At 40.9% G+C, this 13,953-nt stretch overlaps 1 protein-coding gene across 2 annotated transcripts; it reads right to left on the bottom strand.

Moving 5' to 3' along the window:
• Nucleotides 1–228: 228 nt before the first annotated feature.
• Bnipl (BCL2 interacting protein like) lies at nucleotides 229–13,876 on the bottom strand. 2 transcript variants are annotated; one of them, XM_076861807.1, is made up of 9 exons: nucleotides 8,258–13,876; nucleotides 8,011–8,075; nucleotides 7,536–7,760; nucleotides 2,775–2,957; nucleotides 2,489–2,591; nucleotides 2,196–2,327; nucleotides 1,024–1,110; nucleotides 765–863; nucleotides 229–317 (listed from the first exon to the last, which is right to left on the bottom strand). In XM_076861807.1, the coding sequence occupies exons 1-9, from the start codon at nucleotides 8,383–8,385 to the stop codon at nucleotides 272–274; spliced, it is 1,068 nt and encodes a 355-aa protein (XP_076717922.1). In that variant the 5' UTR covers nucleotides 8,386–13,876; the 3' UTR covers nucleotides 229–271. The 2 variants fall into 2 exon arrangements, with proteins under 2 accessions (XP_076717922.1, XP_076717923.1); XM_076861808.1 differs by lacking the exon at nucleotides 1,024–1,110.
• Between the last annotated feature and the right edge of the window lie 77 nt (nucleotides 13,877–13,953).

Here is a 13,953-nt window from a genome sequence, read left to right as displayed (position 1 = left end):
GATGATATTTGTCCAGTATTCTACAGCTAAAGATTAAAAACAAGAGCTCTTCACTTCCAATGCACTAGTGACTCAGCCTTCCAAACCACAGATGAATTGAAAGCCACCCAATAGATCAGGTTCCCAACCTCAAAGTCCCATCGAAACCAGGGTCATGTTCAGGATGGCATCCCAGTGAACATCCAATGGTATTGGAATTGAAGATGAGATGATTTACAAGACAGATGTTTCCAGGGTTGGGATGTAGGCAGATCAGTATCTTTGTTTGGTTCTAAGACCCTTTATCCAGTACTGAGCCATGGAGATCCTGGTCCAGCCTACGGGAGACGGGCAGAGAAGCAGTCAAGGAGCAAGAGGTTGGTTTAGAAAAAGGAGTCAAGTGAACTGGAAGAGCTAGAAGACTGGATGTTTAATCAAATATTAGCATCTTTTGATCCCTAACATCCTCTTTTCCACTTGATATAATCATACTTACTGTAGACATATTCCTTCCTTATTCCTAGGGCTGCTCTGAGTCTCCTCTAACCTCTATGCTGTAATTATTTCTTGATGCTTCTGCATTTTTTATGTATATTTTTTTCCTTTTTTCTTGCTGAATGCAGTAGTGTCCTTAATTTCTCTGTATGTGTGCAGTTTGCTCAGATACACCGAAACATCCCAAAGCAGGGTGTTTTAGTTCCTTTATATCTCCCACAAGGTGTTAAGAAAACGGGATTGGTTTTACACATCCCACCCAAACCTTCATCTTTAAGTGCAGAACTCACTGTCTGACAGCTTCAGGGATGTGGACTTGATCCAGGGAGATGAGTTGGGCCAGCTCCCTCAGGCTGTCCAAAAAGCGTATCTTTCGTGTGAACTTGGAACTGAAAAGAGAGAATATATCAAATATGTTTTGTACTGGGAGGATGGTTCTTAGAGACCCTTATAAAAGAAAATAGTGGTTAAGGCAAGAAAGGGCAAGATCTTTCTTAATTTTTATTTTGAAAATGGAGAGTAGGAGAATCCTTGTCCCAGACCTAGTACCTGATGAAGGGCCGAAGCAGTGCCAGAAATGCCTTCACATACCATGTGGCATGGACAACCACAAGGGCTCTCAAGTTTTTCCGAAGCCTGAAGAAGAATAAAATATCATCCCATTTCTTCTTGTTCCACCTTCAAACCTGAAGATCAGGTGGAGCTATCTTCTGTAGTGCAACCATCTTCTATAATGCAACCTCCTTGGCTAATTTCTAATATTCTCTGGTGATTGGGTATAATCCTCATTCCTTTGGCTGCAATCTCAGCTCCATCCATTGTATTTAACCCTCCAGCTCCTCATTTTTAGGAAACTCTCCTTTTAGAATCTCTCAGCCTGGTCTTCTCTACCCATTTTCCCCCTGCCCATACTCTCACATAAGTTCCTCCTGCAAACTTCTCTATCCCACCCTGACCAAGCCTATTTTAAAAATTCCAAATGGAAAAAAAAAAAAAAATCCAAGTGGAAGACCAGTAAGGAGGAAAAGAAGAAAAGGAGCAAAAAGAAAGAGAAAAGTAAGCAAAGGGAAGATGGTGAAAACTAAGGAGAAAAAAAGAACATCAGGAGGAAAAGAAACATACAAGTTAGGGATGAAGGAAAAGAAGAAAATAGACATGTGGAAAATGAAGTAAATGGCAAAAACGGGAAAAAGGGAAGAGCACCTTCTATGTGCTAGGCAATATGCCAGATTGATTTACCTGATTTTCACAAAGGCCAAGTGGCAAAGGTATTATCATTGCCATTTTACAGAGTAGGAAACTGAAATGCTAAAGGCTTGTTCAAAATTATATAGCTAGGGGCTGGGGATGTGGCTCAAGCGGTAGCGTGCTTGCCTGGTGTGCGTGCGGCCCAGTTTCGATCCTCAGCACCACATACAAACAAAGATGTTGTGTCCGCCGAGAACTAAAAAATAAATATTAAAATTCTCTCTCTCTCTCTGTCTCCCACTCTCTCTTTAAAAAAAAGAAAAAATTATATAGCTAGTAAGTGGTTAAAGGTGAGACTTGAAATGGTTTCCTGACTCCAAAAGAGAGCAAGCAGAAGACAGGAGATGCATGGCAAGGGGTGTAGAGGGACAAAGAAAAGATGAAAGGACTAGATAGAAGAAAGAATGGAAAGTTGGAAAAAAAAATGAAGAAGAGGGAAAGTTATAGCCTTCTCTCTCATCCTAAGGACTCACCGCCTATCCAGGGTATGGTAACACTGGCGTATCCAGCTCAGAGGTGGAACCTGGGCCCTGCTTGTGCCTCCGCTCAAGTGAACAAGCAGATAATTTTCAGCTACCAGCAGCTCCAGAGTTCCCACCATATACCTGAGGAGACAGTATTATAAGGAAGGTATGTGCTGGGTGTTTCAGAGAGTAAGAACATTAATTAGTATAGAGTCTTCAATCAGCCACTGATCTTGGATGCGGCTCTTTTACTTTTCCCTTCCTAATGTCCTCCCTGTACCCCCTCAGGCTTTCCACCTTACCTAAACAAATGTTCCATGACATAGTTGTAGTTGGGGATGCTGCTTTGGGGTAGATAACAGGAAGCAAAGAGGATAACAGCATTGAGGCCATCACCATGGTAACCTGGAAATGATTAAGGAAAATTCAGGCCACAGATATATATTGAGAAACAGTACATCTTTTATATGGAGGGACACTGAGGGTCTCTGAGAGTTATAGGAAAGATGCTGAGACCAAGAGCTAAGTCTCCAGCTTAGGTATTTCAAGAAGCTATAGTTTTATCCCTCTACTTCCTCTAGCCATTACCTCCATGAGATAGGACTTTCTTATAGGGCTCAATGATGGTCATGTCCACTCGTCGCTCCCACTGTCCTGTTCGGAACACCCTCCAGCGATGACCATCTTCTCCAGCCACATCCCACATGCAACCCTGGCCCAGTCTTTCTGCTGCTTCACTGGCCCCCAGACTCTCTGCCCGGGGCAGCTCATCTAAAACAGAGGAGTAAGGAAAGGTCAATGTGGTGAATCTCCCCTCTTCAATAACTTGTAACTTCCCTAGATCCCTAGAATTTACTACTCCAAACCTCTCATTCCTCAATTTTTTTCCTCTCCTTTCAGAATCCCTCAGCCTGGTCTTGACTCTTAACTCTTTAGCCCCTGTATGTAGTTAACCCAAGCCCTTCCTGGTCTCTCTTTCATTATCCTCACTTATTCACTAGGGATGGCCTTGGGGTGAACTTTGCACTATGGCAGGTCTGCAGCTCTTACTAGTATCAGGTTTGTATACCCCTCCCATATTCTCTTTCTTCCCTACCTTCCCCAGTACTGGGGATTGAACCCAGGGGTACTCTACCATTAATACCATTAAGCCATATCTATGACCCCCCCATTTTTTTTTTAGGTACCTGGGATTGAATCCAGGGGCACTTAACCACTGAGCCACATCTCCAGTCCTTTTTATATTTTTATTTAGAGACAGGGTCATGCTGAGTTGCTTAGGGCCTCGATAAGTTGCTGAGGCTGGCTTTGAACTCTCATGATCCTCCTGCCTCAGCTTCTCAAGCTGCTGGGATTACAGGCATCAGCCACGGTGCCTAGCATCCCTGGCCCTTTTTTTTTTTTGGTACCAGGAATGGAACTCAGAGACACTCAACCACTGAGCCACATCCCCAGCCCTATTTTGTATTTTATTTAGAGACAGGATCTCACTGAGTTGCTTAGCACTTTGCAGTTGTTGAGGCTAGCCTTGAACTTTCAATCCTACTGCCTCAGCCTCCCAAGATCCCTGGCCCTTTTGGAGACACGGACTCACTAAATTGTGGAGGCTGGCATCAAATTGTTACCTTCCTGTCTTAGTCACCACCATATTCTCTATTTCTTTACATGCTTCATCTATTCTCATGTCTTCAGTTACCATCAGCAAGATTATGACTCTCAAATTTGCCTCTTTAATGCCAGCTTCCCTCCTAACTTCTGATCCATATCCCTGAATGCCTAGAGTAGACATCTCCCTTTTGTGTTTTCCTATTATCAACAAGTCAGATTCAAAACTCAAAATTATTCTTTTTCTTTTCCCCATATTTCCTGTTTTTTTTTTTTTTGTTGTTGTTGTTGTTGTTTTTGGGGGGCGGTACCAGGGACTGAATGCCAAGCACTTAACCACTGAGCCACATACCCAACCCTTTTTTGTTTTTTATTTTGAGATAGGGTCTCACTAATTTGCTTAGGGCCTAAGTTGCTGAGGCTGGCTTTAAACATGTGATCCTCCTGCCTCAGCCTCCCAAGTCACTGGGATTACAGGCATGTGCCACTGCGACTGGCCCCATCTCCTATGTTCAGGAATGATTCCATCTATCTAGTTGCCTGAGGAAGAAAATTGAATGTCATCTGAGATTCTTTCTTATCTATCATCTCTCAAACCAACTGGACCCCACTTCCTCTTCTATCCACTTCCATAATTTTCTTTTCTTTGGTACCAAGGATTGAATTCAGGGGCAATCAATTACTGAGCCACATCCCCAGCCCTATTTTGTATTTTATTTAGAGACAAGGTCTCACTGAGTTGCTTAGTGCCTGGTCATTACTGAGCCTGGCTTTGAACTCATTTCTCCTGCCTCAGCCTCCTGAGCCAGTGGGATTACAGGTAAGGGCCACTGTGCCCAGCCATAATTTTCTTTTGTCTTTTTTTTTGGTACAGGAGGTTGAATTCAGGGTTGCTTAACCATTAAGTCACAATTTCAGCTATTTTTATTTTTTATTTTGAGACAGATTCTTTCTAACTAGCTTAAGGCCTTGCTAAGTTGCCGGCTTTGAACTTGTGATTCTCCTGCTTCAGCCTCCCAAGCTGCTGGGATTATAGGCCTGGGCCACTAGGCTTCTCACCTGGTCTTGGTACTGCCCTCCTATCTGCTTTCCCTGTGTTTACTTCATTTTCCTCAATCCACCCTCTAAACTACTGTTAGAAAAATCTTTCTTTTCTCTCTACTTTTTAATTCAAATTATAACATACTACAGGGTATCCTTCTTTTGGGACTCTTCCCCTTTTGGGAACTGTGTTTTCTTTCTATTACTCTAATAAATCCTGTTACTTTGCTCTCAAAAAATAAAAAATTATAGTGTACCACATCCATCATCTGGTATGATCTTTCCATGGCAATAAAGAGCCATCTCAGTGCTTAGCATGTGTGAAGCACTGGGTTCAATCTTCAGTACCACATTAAAAAAAAAGAAGATGACACTAAATAAAATAAAGCATGCTGTCCATCTACAGCAACAACAAAGAACTGTCTAGTCTAAAAAAAATATATTTGCAATGGTATTGCAGGTGTAGATAGATAGTATAGCACTTACATAGCATACATGAGACCCTGATTTCCCCAGCACCACAAAAAACAGAGGGGAAAAAAAAAAAAAAAGAAACTGCATAATATTTAGCATTCCATTGTATGGATGGAATACAATTGAATTTATACTGTACTGAGGGATTTTTAGTTTGTTTCCAGTCCTTAAAGTATCATTAAAGCCAGGTAGGGTGAAACATTCCTGTAATCCCATCTACTGGGGAGTCTGAGGCAGGAGAATGACAAGGCCAACCTTGACAACTTAGTGAGACCCTATCTCAAAATAAAAAGGTCTGGGACTTTAGCTCAATGGTTGAGTGCCTCTGAGTTCAATCCCCAGTACCAAAAGTCATTAAATTTGACTATAATTAAAACCTTTCGGGCTGGGGATGTGACTCAAGCGGTAGCGCACTCGCCTGGCATGCGTGTGGCCCGGGTTCGATCCTCAGCACCACATATAAACAAAGATGTTGTGTCCGCCAATAACTAAAAAATAAATATTAAAAAAAAAAAAAAACAAAAAAAAACTTTCAATGCTCCACATTGTCTATAATATAAAATCTAAACTCCTTAACATGGAAACATGGACATGTATGATTGGGCCTTTACCTGCCTTACCCAGCACTATCTTTGGGTATACATTTTTGTTTCACCTCAGAGCCTTTCATCTGTAAAGTCATGCTTCATACTTTGAATTCCATAATTTGCCATGCAATTGATTGAGCTGCTTCTTCCACTTCGAATGCCCTTTCTCCAAATACCTGATAAATATCAACTTCAGTTTTTTTATTATTATTATTATTGTTATTGTTATTATTTTTAGTTGAGGTGGAGAGCATGCCTTTATTTCATTAGTTTATTTTTATGTAGTGCTAAGGATCGAACCCAGTGCACACACATGCTAGGTAAGCACTCTGCCACTGAACTACAACCCCAGTCCCAGTTTCAGCTTTTAACCTCAAGCTTAGAATCACCTCCTCTATGAAGTCTTTTCTAAACATCTTTAAGGCAGAACAAACCTCTTCTTTTTCTGTACTATATGCTGTGCAAATGTAGATCATATTTTTGGTACTAGGAATTGAACTCAGGGGCAATTAACTACTGAGACATATCCCCAGCCCTTTTTATATTTTATTTAGAGTCAGGGACTCACTGGGTTGCTTAAGCCCTCACTAATTTGCTGAGGCTTCTTTGAACTCATGATCCTTTTGCCTCAGCCTCCCAAGCTGCTGGGATTATAGTGCACCACTGCGCCTGGCCAGATCATAACATTTAACTGCAATCTAGAACCCCATTCCTAGCTCAATGGTAACATATAACAGGCACTCAATAGAACCACCTCTCTCCTCTACTCTTGACTATTTCACATCAAATCTATAAACTCTACCTTTCCCATCCGAAGAAATCAATTTTGCTACCTTTCCTTTTATCTAACATCAGTCCCATTAAATCCATCCTGAGTTTCTTTTTATATTGATTTCTACTTCTCCTCCCTCCCCGGTACTGGGGATTGAACCCAAGGGCCCTCTATCACTGACCAACAGCCCCTGTCCTTTTTATTTTGAAACAGGGGCTTACTAAATTCTTGAGACTGGCCTCAAACTTGCTATCCTCCTGCCTCGTCTCCTGAATCACTGCAATTACAGGTGTGCACCACAGTACCCATGTGCTACTTCTTCTTTCTTCCTTTTTCTTCTTCCCTTCATCCTCTTTATTTATTTAAATTTTATTTACTCTGGGCTAGAAGAGTAAAAGCAGGCAGAAAGCGAGGCTAAAAGCTTCAAGCCACATATCAATTTATCAGCTGTCTCTCCCCACCATGATTTTACTACCTGTGTTCCTTTTTCCCACCTCTTTCCTTCAAGTCCTTTCTTTTTTTAAAAGCTCACTAGCCACATTAAAATTGTATGCAACAGGTCTGGGGCTGTAGCTCAGTGGTAGAGTGCTTGCTTTGCAAGTATGAGGCACTGGGTTCTATCTTGTCCATCTACAACTTAAAAAAAAAAAAAAAAAAAATATATATATATATATATATATATATATATATATATATATATATATATATATATATAAAATGGCCAGGGGCTGGGGCTGCAGCTCAGTGGCAGAGTTCTTGCCAGCACCTGTGAGGCACTGGGTTCCATCCTCAGCACCACATAAAAATAAAGAAAGATACTGTGTGTTAACAACAACTTAAAAAAATATTTAAAAAATATTTGTTTCCCACCTTCCCATTCAAATTCATGTCCACTGTCCAGCTGCTCTGAGTCTGAAGGTGTCTCTAATTCATCTACTTCCAGGTCTGAACTGCCATCAGAAGAGGAAGATGCAGAGTAGGTGGGAGAAGCTCCATTATCTCCAGGCCCCGCAGTAAGATTCAGCTGCAACTCTGGGGCAGAAAGTCGTTTCCGCATGAGGCGCTGGCCACACAGGGCTAAAGTATTGGGGGTACCTGGTTTTGGAGGAGAAAACAAACAAAAACAATAACAACAAAAAAAAAACAGAGAAAGGTATGAGTCGAGGAGTGCTGCTGGTGGCTGGAGTTCCTTACGTACAAGTAGTGATACAGGGTGAGTACTGAAGAAGGAAGCGACTCAGGAGACATTTCGGGAAGGGGAATGAAACTACGAAGGGATAGTGGTAGCACATACCATCACTGAACTAAAATAAAAAACTTGACTCCTGTTTTCTACATCACCTACCTGGCTGTGAGTCTCTTTGCGGGTCCTCGGGATCTTCAGAAGGGCCAGTCTCCTCAGGAAGCAATCTAGAAGGAGAGTAAAAGCGGACAGAGAGCGAGGCTAAAAGCATCGAGCCATGTATTCATCAGCTCTCTTTTATCAGCTATGTTTCTTTTTCCCACCTCTTTCCTTCGAGTCTAATTCTTCCTCCCTGCCCTCCATTTGTGACCATTTTTCCTTTCACCCAGCCTTCCTCCCACTTCCTCACCTAGGGAATTCTTCATCTTGCCATTCTTCCTTCAGTTCCAGTTCCTCGAGTCGCAGGGCGACTGCTTGTTCTGTTGCTTCTGCATCTTCCCTAACCCTAAGATGGTCCCCAGAAGAAAAGATTATCATGAAAAAACCTGGAGAGTGTCTTAAGGGAGCTGGATATACAATGGAATGGAAAACAGTTTGTGAACCATGACCAAGTGGGATTCATCCCTGGGATGCAAGGCTGGTTCAATATACAAAAATCAATAAATGTAATTCACCACATCAATAGACTTAAAGAAAAAAAACATATGATCATCTCAATAGATGCTGAAAAAGCATTCCACAAAATATAGCATCCCTTTATGTTCAAAACTCTAGAAAAATTAGGGATAACAGGAAATTACCTCAAAATGGTAAAAGCTATATACTCTAAGCCTCAGGCCAGCATCATTCTAAATGGAGAAAAATTGAAGGCATTCCCTTTAAAATCTGGAACAAGACAGGGATGCCCTCTCTCACCACTTTTATTCAACATAGTTCTTGAAACACTAGCCAGAGCAATTAGACGAAAGAAATTAAAGGCATAAAAGAAGAACTTAAATTAGCACTATTTGCTGATGACATGATCCTATACCTAGCAGACCCCAAAAATTCAACCAAGAAACTTCTAGAACTAGTAAACAAATTCAGCAAAGTGGCAGGATATTAAATCAATATCAATAAATCAAAGGCATTCCTGTATATCAGTGACAAATTCTCTGAAATGGAAATGAGGACAACTATTCCATTCATAATATCCTCAAAAAAAAATAAAATAAAATACCTGGGAATCAACTTAACAAAAGAGGTGAAAGAGCTATACAATGAAAACTACAGAACCCTGAAGAAAGAAATAGAAGAAGACCTTAGAAGATGGAAGGATTTACCTTGCTCATGGATTGGTAGAATTAATATTATTAAGATGGCCATACTACCAAAAGCACTTTACAGATTCAATGTAATTCCCATCAAAATCCCAATGACATTCCTTGCAGAAATAGAAAAAGCAATCATGAAATTCATCTGGAAAAACAAGAGACCCAGAATATTTAAAGTAATTCTAAGCAGGAAGAGTGAAATTGGTGGTATTGCAATTCCAGATTTTAAACTATACTATAGAGCAATAGTAACAAAAACAGCATGGTACTGACACCAAAACAGGCTGGCAGACCAATGGTACAAAATAGAGGACACAGAGACAAATCCACAAAATTACAACTACCTTATATTTGTCAAAAGTGCTAAAACCATGCAATGGAGAAAGGATAGCATCTTCAACAAATGGTGCTGGGAGAACTGGAAATCCATATGCAACAAAATGAAATTGAATCCCTTTCTCTCACCATGCACAAAAGTCAACTCAAAATGGATCAAGGAGCTAGGAATCAGACCAGAGACTCTGCGACTAATAGAAGATAAAGTTGGTCCTAATCTTCATCACATGGGGGCAGGCCCCAAATTTCTTAATAAGACACCTATAGCACAAGAGTTAAAACCAAGAATCAACAAATGGGTTGAATTCAAACTAAAAAGTTTTTTCTCGGCAAGAGAAATAATATGCGAGGTGAATAGGGAGCCTACATCCTGGGAACAAATTTTTACCCCTCAAACATCAGATAGAGCTCTAATCTCTAGAGTATACAAAGAACTCAAAAAGTTAAACAACAAAAAAGCAAAAAACCCAATCAACAAATGGGCCAAGGACTTGAACAGAAACTTCTGAGAAGAGGATATACAATCAATTAACAAATACATGAAAAAATGCTCACCATCTCTAGCAATCAGAGAAATGCAAATTAAAACTACTCTAAGATACCATCTCACTCCAATGAATGGCAGCCATTATGAAGACAAACAACAAGTGTTGGTGAGGATGCAGGGAAAAAGGTACACTCATACATTGCTAGTGGGACTGCAAATTGGTGCAGCCAATTTGGAAAGCAGTATGGAGATTCCTTGGAAAGCTGGGAATGGAACCACCATTTGACCCAGCTATTCCCCTTCTCAGACTATACCCAAAAGACCTAAGAAGAGCATACTACAGGGACACCACCATTTGACCCAGCTATTCCCCTTCTCAGACTATACCCAAAAGACCTAAGAAGAGCATACTACAGGGACACAACCACATCAATGTTTATAGCAGCACAATTCACAATAGCTAGAATGTGGAACCAACCTAGATGCCCTTCAATAGATGGATTAAAAAAAGTGGCATTTATACACAATGGAATATTACTCAGCACTAAAAAATAATAAAACCATGGCATTTGCAGGCAAATGGATGGCATTAGAGCAGATTATGCTAAGTGAAGTTAGCCAATCCCTAAAAGAACAAATGCCAAATGTCTTCTCTGATATAAGGGGGGGTGACTCAAAATGGGATAGGGAGGAAGAGCATAAGAAGACTACCACTAAATAGGGAAGAGAGGTGGGAGGAAAAAAGAGGGAGAAGGGGAGTTGCACAGAAGATGGAGGGAGAACCTCATTGTTATACAGATTACATATATGATGTTGTAATGAGAAAAAGAAAAAAAAAAGTGTGTCACATTAGATTGGATAGAGAGAAAGGATGGGAGAGGAGGGGAGGAGTAGGGGGGATAGGAAGGGCAGCAGAATAGACAATATGATTGATGTATGTACATTCCATGTATGTATTATATGTCAAATGCATTCTGTCATGTATGACTAAAAAAATAAATAAAAATTAAAAAAAAAAAAAGAAAGAAAGAAAGAAAACAGTTTGTGAGATACAGGGTAGACCTTAAAAAGAACTCAGTTCTTTCTGGATAAGGTGTCACACACCTATAATCCCGGCAATTCAGGAGGCTGAGGCAGGAAGATCACAAGTTTGAGGCTAAACCAGCCTTAGCATATTAATGAGATCCTGCCTTAAAATGGAAATTATTAAGGACTGGTGATGTAGCTCAGTGGGAGAGCAACCCTGAGTTCAATCCCCAATACTAAAAAGAACTCAGATTTCTTATCTCCTATATAGAAGTTTCTCCCATCTTCTCCACTTGGGTTTAGGAGCAGAGGAAAGAGAGAATGTAAAGTTAATCTTATTCACCTGTAAAGCAGTGACTCCACCTATAATGCAAGGGTGAGAGATGACCCACATTACAATTGGCTTGAACCCAGAGGCACTCCCAGCTATCCCCGGGCAGTTGGGTAAGATGGCACCTAGTCAGGCCTGCCCTTTCTCTACCATGCAGGGGAGTGGATGGGGAAAACATAGCCGAAGTAGAGGCACTGGGAAGATGGGAAGAATGAAGAGAATTACTGGGAAGAAAAACATGGACTTAAAGACAGTTCTGGCTCAGCTTCCCTGATGGTTATTTTGGAGGGTGGGAGTTAGAAAGTAAATAATATAGGCCAGTTACACTGTCATACACCTATGATCCCAGCTAGCTACTGAAGAGGTGGAGGCAGGATTATTGCATGTTTGAGGCCAGCCTGAGCAATTTAGTGAGATGCTGTCTCAAAGTAAAACTAAAAAAGAGAACTGGGACTGTAGCTTAGTGGTAGAAATGTTTGCTTAGCATGTGTGCACCTCTGGGTTTAATGCCCAATACAGAGAAAGAGGAAAGCCAGGCAGAGTGGTGTACGCCTGTAATCCAGCAGTTCAGGAGGCAGAGATGGAGGATTGTGAGTTCAAAGCCAGCCTCAGCAAATTAGTGAAATACTAAGCAATTCAGTGAGACTGTCTCTAAATAAAATATAAAATAGGGCTGGGGGATGTGGCTCAGTGGTCAAGTGCCTCTGAGTTCAATCCCCAAAAAACCCCACCCCCACAAAAAAAAAAAAGAGTGGAAAAAACAAAGAACATGGGAAGATCTATCAGAACACAAAATACAGAACCTTTTTTAAAAAACCAGTTATAACCAGAAGTTACTCAAGAGACTAAGGCAGAGAATCACAGGTTCAAGGCCAGTCTTGGCAACTTAAGGAGAAACTATCTGAAAATAGAAAATAAAAAACAGGGGCTGGGGGTGGGATGGGGTTGTGGTTCAGGGATAGAGCGCTTGCCTACCATATATGAGGCACTGGGTTCTCAGCACCACATACAAATAAATAAATAAGTAAAGGTCCATCAATAACTAATTAAAAAGTTGGTTTTTTTTTTTTTCTTTTTTAAAGGGGGACTACTAGGGATATAGCTCAGTTGGTAGAGTGCTTGCCTTGCATACACAGGCCCTGGGTTCAGTCCCCAGCATCACAAAAAAAGGGGGTGCTGAGGATGTAGCTCAGGTATAGTGTCCCTGGGTTCAATCCCTTGTTATTTTGTGGGTTTTTTTTTTTTTTTAAGATTTTTTAAAAAGATGGACACAATATCTTTATTTTATTTTTTATGTGATGCTGAGGATCGAACCCAGTGCCTCACACGTGCTAGGCAAGCACTTTACCACTGAGCCACAACCCCAGCCCCCATCAATCCTTTGTTATATAAAAACAAAAAACCCCCAAAGTAAACCCATAAAAAAACTCAGTTCCTTACCATATTTACACTTTTTACTTGAGATTACCCTATCCCTTTTCTGAAAGTTCTTACACAATTCTCTTTTGGAGGAACCCCTGAAACCTGGGTAAGGGTTGGATAGGAAGGTCTCTCATTCCATTTCCAATCAAGTGAGCCAGGCTCTTACTTACCCAAGATCTAATGTCCTTCTTGTTTCTTCCTGTACAGTCCCCATCTTCACAGGTATTCCTGTCTGTTTGAAACACTTAATGTTGTGAGGGAGCTGGTTGTCCTAGCCCCTAAGACTTCTTTACCCTTTTCTGTCTCAGCTGTGGCTCTGGCCTCTGAGGAGGAGGAGGTGTAGAAGGGAGGTAACCTCATCTTCAAACAGGTTTTGCCACCTCACCTCCCAAAGAGCCGGTTTTACCAAAAGAAAAGCCCTGCCTCCTGTGTGGGGGCGGGCTTTGGGGAGGAGAATATGTTTTCCAGGGTGGCTAGTTTTGGTTGAGTCTAGGAAGGCAATTTGTTCTCCTTTTCAGATTGTTTTTTAAAAAAATTTTTAAATATTTGTTTTAGTTGTTGATAGACCTTTATTTATTTGCTTATTTATATGTGGTACTGGGAATCGAACCCAGTGCCTCACATGTATGAGGCAAATGCTCTGCCTCTGAGCTTCAACTCCAGCCTCTCCTTTCCAGATTCTTTATAACCTTCTGGAAGCTGCTTTAAAAGCAAGGCATGGGGTGGGGGGCAACAGTATAAAAAACATTTTGTTTATAAGACCATTTACCCTTGGGCCTATTTTTCAAGGATAAGCAAAACTGGGAAGAAAGAAGTATAAGACTGGTTCTAGGAAAAGAAACAAAGGGAAAAAAAGACTTAGGATGAGGGGAGACAGAGCTGGCTGCTGACCAGAATCTGGATGCAGTGGTGCAAACTGTAATCCCAACTGTTCAAAAGGCCAATACAGGAGGGTGTCAGATTTGAGGTCAACCTGGGAAGCTGAGTGAGACCCTGTCTCAAAAAAATTTCAAAAGGGCTGAGTGGGGAATGCCCTGGGTTCAATCCCCAGTACAATTAAAAAAAAAAAAAAAAAAAAAAAAAGGAGACAACAAGTACAGTAGGAAGAAAGGAGATGAATCTGTAGGAAGCTAAAACAATTATTAAATTGAGGGGGAAAGCCTTGTTATAGTTGTAAAAAGAGACAATAA

The sequence above is a fragment of the Callospermophilus lateralis genome, chromosome 7, assembly GCF_048772815.1.
Source record: "Callospermophilus lateralis isolate mCalLat2 chromosome 7, mCalLat2.hap1, whole genome shotgun sequence".
NCBI classification, from domain to species: Eukaryota; Metazoa; Chordata; class Mammalia; order Rodentia; family Sciuridae; genus Callospermophilus; species Callospermophilus lateralis.
This window is presented reverse-complemented; position numbering and strand designations above follow the sequence as displayed.